This window comes from Dromaius novaehollandiae, chromosome 5, assembly GCF_036370855.1.
Source record: "Dromaius novaehollandiae isolate bDroNov1 chromosome 5, bDroNov1.hap1, whole genome shotgun sequence".
NCBI classification, from domain to species: Eukaryota; Metazoa; Chordata; class Aves; order Casuariiformes; family Dromaiidae; genus Dromaius; species Dromaius novaehollandiae.
Window position 1 is genome coordinate 72,099,295 of NC_088102.1, and position 8,914 is coordinate 72,108,208.

The following is an 8,914-nucleotide window of genomic DNA, read 5'->3' on the forward strand; positions in this document are numbered from 1 at the left end:
GCATTACAACCTCAGGCCAATACCACACAGGGTAAAAAAGCCCTTTGTGTCAGGAAGGCCTTGAAGTGGCCAGAGCTTTCCAGATCCTTTTGCCTTGGGGTGACGTTTCAGTGCATCTGCACAGGGCCGACAGCGTGGCACGACTGAAGCTGCCCTGCGCTCTGCCTTGTGTTCACGGAAGCACAGAAGCACACAACGGCAGAGGTTGGAAGGGACCTCTGGAGATCATCGCGGCCAATGCCCCTGTCCATGAGGGTCATCTAAAGCCCATCGCCCAGGACCCTATCCAGACGCCTCTGCAATGCCTCCAAGGACGGAGACTCCACGACCTCCCCAGGAAACCTGTTCCCGGGCTCTGTCACACTCACAGGAAAGAAGCTTTTCCTGCTGGGCAGACGGAACTTCCTGGGTTTCAGGTTGTGCCCATTGCCTCTCATCCTATTGCTGGGCACCACTGAAAAGCTCTTGTCACCCTCCCTTCAGATATTTATGCCCACTGATAAAGGTCTCCCCACAGGCTTCCCTTCTCCACCATGAACAGGCCCAGTTCTCTCAGCCTTTCCGCGTGTGACAGATGCTCCCATCTCTTAAGCATCGTAGGAGCCAAATGGGCTTTGACATTCCGAGCCCCATCCTTGCCTGCTTGGACAACATCCCTCCATTTCTCCCACATTTCCTGAGGCTGGCTCCACACCAGCCCTTCCTCAGCTTTTGGCAGTTCTCCTTAACCATGGTGTCAAACAGATGTCACACAGCATTGGAGTGCTGTTAGAGTAGTCCTATTGATGAGGAGCTCCTAAGAAATCTGGCTCTGTTTCGAAATGACTTTGTTGCTTCTTCGTTTAGAGTGGAAACAGACATGCAGAGCACATATGACAAGAGAGTTCCTGCAGGCAGTCATGATGCTCATGCACTGCTGGACCCTCCTCTCCTGCCTGAGCCCTTTCCCTAAGCACAGTGGCCTGGGAGACCTTGTTGGCAAAGCTCCTGCTCCCTTCCTCCTCCTCTATGTGCCCTTTTTCACTGGAGTTCGGGTCAGCTTATCCAGGCCACCCTCCTGAGACATCAGCTCATCTCCTGAGCCTCACGACAGACCACTCTTGTGCTCGGCGGAGGCTCTCCTTCATTTCCTGCTTGCTGCTCTGCACTCAGGCAGATGCTGGGGAGGTTAAATGTGATGACCACAAAGGCAAAGCCCTGCCAGGGATACCACCCATGCAGAGCAATGTTGACGTGGGGGAGGTCTCCACTCCTGGCCAGACTGTCCCCTTGACCAGCAGGCTCAAAGGAACCAACACCGGTCTCCCATGACCCTCAGATTTGTCCCCAGAGCCCCTCGGATGCTCTGGATTTGCTCCAGGTCTCTGTGGCAGTGGCACTGCAAAGAGATACTGATACACAGAAGCCTAGCGTTATCGTACTCTGAAATGCAGCTGGCTGAGCAGAAACAGAAGCAGGTGGTGAGATGCTGGCTGTTCAGCAGCCCTGGCAGATGCGTGTGCTCTGACACAGAGCAGCACTCGGGCTGCCGCTGCTGCTTCCCCGTGGGGGCTGGTGTGCAGTGGGGGAACCACCTCCTTCCTGCCTTAGGGCTGTGTCGAGTGAGTGTGGCTGTGTGGGGGCTCACAGGCTGAAGGGCACAGACCTACAGGCAACTGGGCAGTGCCTCCATCCACCCACAGGCTGCTGCGAGGGGCCCAGGAGGGGCCCAGTCCCTCCTGCCAATGTGCCATGGAGCCTGGGGCTGGGCTTGACTTGGTGCCACGCTGGAGCTTTCTAGCCCAGGGCCAGCCCCAGTGCCTGCCCCATGTGGAGGGCTGCAGTGCGGTGGGACCTGGTGCCAGAGGTCAGCCCCACAGCAGCAAGGAGGCTGCAGCAGATGCTGCCCCCAGCAGAGGACAGTCCCTGTCAAGGGAGGGCTCTTGCCGGGCCCCCTGGCACAGTGTGACACACCCAGACCCATGCGGGATCAGGCACAGGGAGGGCCCACACACCCTGCACCCGCTGCAGCACCCAGGCAGGGAGCCCTGCTCAGATCATCATCAGGCTCCCCACGGGGACAGCCAGGCAGGCACCCACCCACTGGTGGGGAGCGCGTTTTGCCAGAAGTGGAGCCGAGACGCATATATGGGCATGCACGGGGATGGAGAAGGTTATTGGAGGCTGGTGCTCCGTCAAATGGGAGATAACCCTCCTGATAACGTCTCAAAAGGTGCCTGACGCCGTTGATTGGCTCCCCTGGCAGTGGGGCCTGCACCTCTGCCTATATATTGCCCTCCCCACCGCAGCAGTCTCTGGTGGCCCAGGAGGAGAGCGGGTGCTGGAGATTGCAGCATGGGGCAGGAGATGTTTGGGATGGCCACTACCAGCCAGCTCCTTGCCAGCGCACTGGGGCTGCTGCTGTGCGTGCAGCTCTGCAGGGGTGAGTGCCTGCGGGCTCCCCGGGGCTGGAGCTGCCTGCCCCCATGCTGAGAGTGGGAGGCAGCCCTGGGGATGGGGAAGCCACAATGGGCCTGGGGTGGCCACCATGGGTCTGTGTGTGACCTGCTGGGCGAGCTTCCCAAGCAACCAGCAGAGACACCCTGCCTGGGCAGCCCTTGGGGACTCGCCGTGCCTGTGTTGCGCTGGGGACAGGGCTTTTGCCAGTGGGGCCAAACACTGAGCACATGTGGCAGGACATGTCCTCGGCCACCTCCACCTTGCATCGGGTGCCGGATATTCAGGGTCTGTATACGGCCCTGCTTTTCTTCACATCTGAGCATATGTGGCAGGATGCATGCCCCGCAGTTTTCCCCTTGCGCCAGGTGCTGGACATTGAGGGGCTGGATATGGCCTTGCCTTTCTTCACAGCTCGCATCCTGCAGTGCCCCCAGGGCTTTTCCAGACACACGGCCATACAGTGGGACCCAAAAGCCAGGCCCACAGTGGGGAGTGGAGGCCATCAGGGCAGGGAACAGCTGTGGGACATAGTGCGCCGGGCCAGCCTGGCAGGGTAGGCTGTGCCAGGTGCCCGTGGCACCATGCTGGGACTCCATGTCCTCCTTTGTGGTCCCACATGGGCACCCACAGGCACCGGGGAGCTGCGACTGGTTAACGGAGGCAGCCGCTGCGCCGGTCGGGTGGAGGTGAAGCACGAGGGCCAGTGGGGCACCGTGTGCAGCTATGACTTCGACTGGGATGTCCGTGGGGCCTCCGTGGTCTGCAGGCAGCTGGGATGTGGCACCATGGCCAGGGCCTCCCCATACATGCCGTTCGGAGCAGGGGCTGGCCGGATTTGGCTGCAGCCCTTCTTCTGCCGTGGCACCGAGACAGCACTCCACAACTGCCCCCACTTTGGCTGGGGCCAGCACTACTGTGACCACAACTGGGATGTTGGGGTGACATGCTCAGGTGAGGTTTTGGGTTACCGTGCTGGGGGGGGCAGCCCCTTGGCTGCACGCAGTTGGGAGCCAGCATGGGTATGCCCACGGCCTCCCCACCGGCGGCTCCTCGGGCACACACGGAGTGCAGGAGTGGGGCTGCAGTGCACCACTCTCATGCCCTGAGGGCACCTCTAATGCAGATGCCGTGGAGCTGAGGCTGGTGAATGGAGGTGGTCCCTGTGCAGGCAGAGTGGAGGTGAAGCTGCGGGGCCAGTGGGGAACAGTGTCAGACGACAGATGGGAAATGGAGGATGCCGAGGTGGTGTGTCAGCAGCTGGGCTGTGGCTCGGCCAAAAGCGCACACGGCTCAACTCGCTTTGGGAAAGGGTCTGGACCAATCCATCTGGCTCTGGTGGACTGTCGTGGGGACGAGTCTGCCGTCTGGGAATGCACTGTCCAAGGGTGGGGGCCATACACTGGCCGCCATGACTGGGATGTTGGCGTGGTCTGCCAAGGTAAGAGCTGTGGTGGTCACGGCCCAGGCTTTCTCGCAATTGGGGCCATCTGTGCCAGCACCATGGCTCTGGTGGCAGCCCCTCCACAACCCCCCAGTGTGTCCCAGGGACCCCCAAGAGATCCCAGACTCTCTCCTCCGGCAGGGTTTGTGCGGCTGGTTGGCGGAGACAGTGCCTGCTTGGGCCGCGTGGAGGTCAGGCAGGGCCGAGCCTGGGCCACCCTCTGTGAAGCCCACGTGGACCTCAACACCGCCCATGTCATCTGCAAGGAGCTGGGCTGTGGAGCAGCTCTGGCCATCACTGGGGCGGCACGCTTTGGGGCAGGAGCCGGGCCCATCTGGGACGGGGGCTTTGAGTGTGCAGGCAACGAATCCCTCCTGTCTGCCTGTGCCCGCAGGCTGCCCCATGGCCAGGGCTGCACCCACGCCAGCGATGCCGGTGTCATCTGCTCCCGTAAGAGCGTGGGGTGCGGGGCAGAGGTTGCAGCAGGGGGCGCAGGAAACGGGCAGAGGAGACAGGGATGACCTGGGCAGGGACAGGGTAGGGAGGCTGCGGGCTGGCTTGTGGCAGCCCCCAGGGGTGCGGGAAGGCAGCAGGGTGTGGGAGGCAGAGGGCTGCCATGCCTGCATGCCCCCACCATTGCAGAGCAGGGGACATGAGCACCCTTTTCTCCCTCCCAGCCTACACGGGCTTCAGGCTGGTGAACGGCAGCACAGAGTGCACAGGGCGGGTGGAGCTGGAGGCACGCGGCACCTGGGGCTCCCTCTGCGACGCCGGCTGGGACATGCCCGACGCCCAGGTGCTCTGCCACCACCTTGGCTGCGGCTTTGCAGCCTCCGTGCCCCGTGGAGGGTATTTTGGGACAGGGAGTGGCCCGCTGTGGCGGGACACGTTTCACTGCAGCGGGACCGAGTCCCACCTGGGAGAGTGCCCTGCCACGGCGCTGGGGACCCCTGCCTGCTCGCTGGGCCACACTGCTGCAGTCAATTGCTCAGGTGCGTGCGGGGAGGTGGCGTCAGACAGGAGGGCTTCCTGGGGAGGGGGGACCCGGCACCCCAAAAAAGAGGGGTGCCCCTCCCTCCCACTGCCAGCAGGAGCTGTGGGGCACAGGGCCCATGTGGGGAAGCAGGGCCATGTCAGGGCAGGAGGAGGGCTGAGCCCAGGCACAGGGCAGCAGGCACATGGGCAGGAGGAGGACAGTGGGGCCGTGCTGTCCCCCAGCATCCTGTGGGACTCCTTGGCACCCCGCGGTCCCCACAGTGCCTCAGGACATCTCGCCTCTGTGCGGGGACAGGTGGTGCTGAACCCCTGCGGCTGGTGGACGGGGAGAGCCGCTGTGATGGCCGCCTGGAAGTGGCCCTGGGTGGGGCCTGGGGCCGAGTCCTGCCACAGCAGTGGGACGTCAGCAGTGCCAGCGTGGTGTGCCGGCAGCTCCGGTGCGGCACAGTGCAGAAGGCCTATGCTGCCCCAGTGCTGCAGCCAGGCTCGAGTCCCCTGGGGCTGAGCGGGCTCCGGTGCACGGGCACAGAGGCTTGCCTGGCCCAGTGCAATGCCACCCTGCACAGCACCATGCCACCGGGCCACACCGAGGAAGCAGTGGTTGTGTGTTCGGGTGAGTGTGCCGGGAAGGGCCCCGGTGCGCCGCGGGGGACCGAGCGGCTGCCCCATCCCGGGCTGTCTCTGGCTGCAGGGAGCCGGCGGGTGCGGCTGGCAAGCGGCCCTGGGCGCTGTGCTGGGAGAGTGGAGGTCTACGTGCAGGGGACCTGGAGCCAGGTCTGCGAGGATGCCTGGGACCTCTGGGACGCCACCGTCGTCTGCCGCCAGCTGGGCTGCGGCGAGGCCCTGGCAGTGCCCGGCTCGGCCCACTATGGCCGGGGCTCGGGGCCAGTGTGGCTGGGCACCGGCAGGTGCTCCGGGGCTGAGGCAACGCTCTGGGACTGCCCGGCCCCGGCCCCGGTCCTGGCCCTGGGGCAGCGTGGTTGCAAGCAGGGTGCTGGCGCAGCAGCCGTTTGCTCAGGTCAGCGGCATGCTCCACCGGGGCCAGGGAGAGCGGGGCTGTGGGACCGGCCGTGGTGCCAGCCCTCCCCACCGGCCTCCCTGACCAGCTCCCCACACCCTGGGCAGTACGGGAAGCGAGACGGCACATTTGCCCCACTGCCCCAGCGTGTCCACTGCTTGGGGTGCTTCTCCTGGTGCCCCGGGGAGGTGGGCGGAGTGGCCAGGACAGTGGGGGTGTCTGCCCACGCCTGCCTGAGCTGTGCTTCCCCATTCTGACCCCTTGCAGAGCTCACAGTCCTGCGGCTGGCGGGTAGCAGTGGCTGCACCGGGCGCCTGGAGGTCTTCTACAATGGGACGTGGGGCAGCGTGTGCGCCAATGGCACCAGCCCCGCCACAGCCGCCGTGGTGTGCCAGCAGCTGGGCTGCGGGGCCACGGGCCGACTGGCATCTGCTCCGGCAACCACACAGGGCTCAGGCCCCGCGTGGCTGGCCTGGGTGCAGTGCGAGCTGGGGACCGACTCCCTCTGGCACTGCCCCTCGGCACCCTGGCACCTGCAGCCCTGTGACTCCCCTGGCGATACCCACATCACGTGCGACGGGGACCCTGGCGGCACCAGAGTGACTCCCACGCCAGCCAGGGCAACTGGATGCCCAGACGGCACAGCTTGCACAGGTAGCTTTGCCAGCGCAGTGGCCCCAGGGACCCTCCAGCTCGGGCTGGCGCAGCCCAGTGGAGGGGGAGCAGCTCTGCCAAGGAGACCCCAGCTGCCCGGGCACTGTCACCCCTCGGCTTCATGCAGGGGTTGGCCCTTTGGCCCAGGGGTGCCCTTCTTGGCCTCGCTGTCCTGCCAGCCACTCCCCTGCATCCCCCCATGCATCCACAGTGATGCAGGATGGGACAGGGTCCCCAGCCTCCCTCCAGCTCTGCCGTGTTTTGGTGTCCTCACAGGTGCCCACAGGAGCCCCGCGGGGGGTGCTGGGGCCATGCCGGTGCCCACCATCCTCTGCATCGTCCTGGGTACTCTGCTCTGCCTGGCCCTGGGGGCTCTCGCCATGCAGGCATGGCGCGCCATGGCTCGGCACAGAGGTGGGTCGCACCGGGATTCTCTGGGGCTGAATCTACCAGGATGAGGGCCAGGGCAGAGCCAGTCAGGGCTGGGGGCCACTGATGGCTCCCGGGACTGCCTGGCCATGGGGCGGCCCGGCTGCACAGGCTGGGGACAGGCACAGCATTGGAGGCCAGGAGGCCAGTGCCAAGCGAGGGCAGGACCCGGCGAAGCACGAGGGCCAGGCAGGGGCACCAGAGCCACTCAGCAGATGGGGCACAGCAGTGGAGCTGGGCCACAGGGATATCGGGGGCACAGCTGGTGACCCCCACCATCCCACGTGCTGTGCTCATGGCCTGGGGTTATGGCTGCCCTTGCTTTCCAGGCCCTGGCAGAGCTGGGGACACAATCTCTGAGGCCGTCTATGAGGAGCTTGACTACACCCTGACGCCGGAGTACCAGGAGGTGCCCAGTGGCTCAGGTGCGTACACCCTGACTCCCGTGCTCGGGTCAGCCCAGCCCGGCACCTCTCCCTGGGGAAGGAGGTCTCTGCGCTGAGGCCCCCACGCACCCGCTGCAGCAGCTGTGCTGGGGGCCTGGCCATGGGCTGACCACGGGGAGGTGCAGTGCAGGGCCGTATCCTGGCCCCTCACAGCCCCCGCTGTGCGGTGAGGCTGTCCTGCCCAGGGTGCTGGCTAGGCCGTGGGACTGGGCAGCCTCTCCTAATGCCCCATCCCCCAGGCTCTCCATCAGAAGGCTCAGCTACAAAGCTGCCGTATTACACCAGTGACAGTGTGGAGGTCAGCAGCCCCGCGACAGCAGCAGGTACGGGGCTGGAGTGCAGGGCCGTGCTGCAACATGCCCAGAGGTGCAGCCCTCGTGCCGCAGCCAGTGCCAGCAGGGGCCTCACATGGTGCCTGTGCAGCATGGCCACGTGGCCCTCGGTTATTTTCTGGGCCAACACTCATGGCTGGGGATGAGCCTCTGGGCTGCTGGCTCCATCCGAGAGCTGGCAGCCCCATGCAGCAGGCCTGGCCCCCATGTCGGCACCCGCAGCTCCTTGGCCAGTGGTGGCTGGCACAACACGTCCCTGCCCTGGCCTTCGTTTCACTGCCCTGTCTGTTGCAGACACCCCTGCCCTGCCCAGGCATGGCCCCCCGGACGGGTATGATGATGCCGCGGCCGTGCTGCACCCGGGAGAGGCCGCTTCTCCAGGGTCAAGCAACGGAGATGTTTCTGAGGTTGCAGTGCTGGAAGGTAAGAGGTGCTGCAGCCTGCACAGCAGCACTGGCATTCCCAGCACTGTGCCATCCCGCCGGGAGAGGTGGCTCCCCCGTGCTCTACTGCGGCGGTGGGTGGTGCCTGGGCATGGCGGGGACCACTGGCCTGGACCTGGCAGCCGGGGGATGAAATGCCCCCTAGAGGCACCGGCCATGCTGTCCGCAGCGGGGAGCCGGCCCTCGCTGAGCCACCCGGAGCTGCCAGGAGCCACGACAGATGCACCAGCTTCAGCGCCCCAAGACATGGGCTACGACGACGTTGGTGTCAGCGGCCCTGGGACCTCGCTGTGAGCACGGCAGAGCCGCACTGCGGCAGTCCCTGAGGACACACACGGTGCCATGGGGCTCTGGCCCCACGAGTCACAGGCCAACCACAGCAGGCATCGTCTGTCTCATTAACGGCCCACTCGGGCTGGCCAGGGACTATGGGCACCATGGAGATGTGCCTCCATCATCCCTCCCGCGCAGCCCTCCAGGCGCTGCCTGAGTTTGTGCTTCCACTGTGCATTTCTCTCTCTTCTATTAAAAAAATAAAAAAATGTTTGGAGCCTCGGCCCCAAGGTGAGGACTTTGGGCACACTGCTGTATCCTCAGGGGTGGATGGGGAGGACAAGGAGCACGTCCTGCTCAGAGTGAGCTCTGTTGCACATAGCCAGTAACTCTCCTGCTGGCCTGGCACAACTCCAGTTAATCGCTGTTGCTGCTGCAGGTCT

The 8,914-nt window shown here is 64.8% G+C and overlaps 1 protein-coding gene across 1 annotated transcript; it reads left to right on the forward strand.

Annotated features, from left to right (window-relative positions):
- Nucleotides 1–2,334: 2,334 nt before the first annotated feature.
- On the forward strand, nt 2,335–8,492 carry LOC135328582 (antigen WC1.1-like). Its single transcript, XM_064513462.1, has 13 exons — nt 2,335–2,422; nt 3,070–3,390; nt 3,563–3,877; nt 4,022–4,330; nt 4,558–4,872; nt 5,172–5,489; nt 5,568–5,894; nt 6,162–6,548; nt 6,825–6,962; nt 7,307–7,402; nt 7,663–7,746; nt 8,050–8,178; nt 8,368–8,492. The coding sequence occupies exons 1-13, from the start codon at nt 2,335–2,337 to the stop codon at nt 8,490–8,492; spliced, it is 2,952 nt and encodes a 983-aa protein (XP_064369532.1).
- Nucleotides 8,493–8,914: the final 422 nt, after the last annotated feature.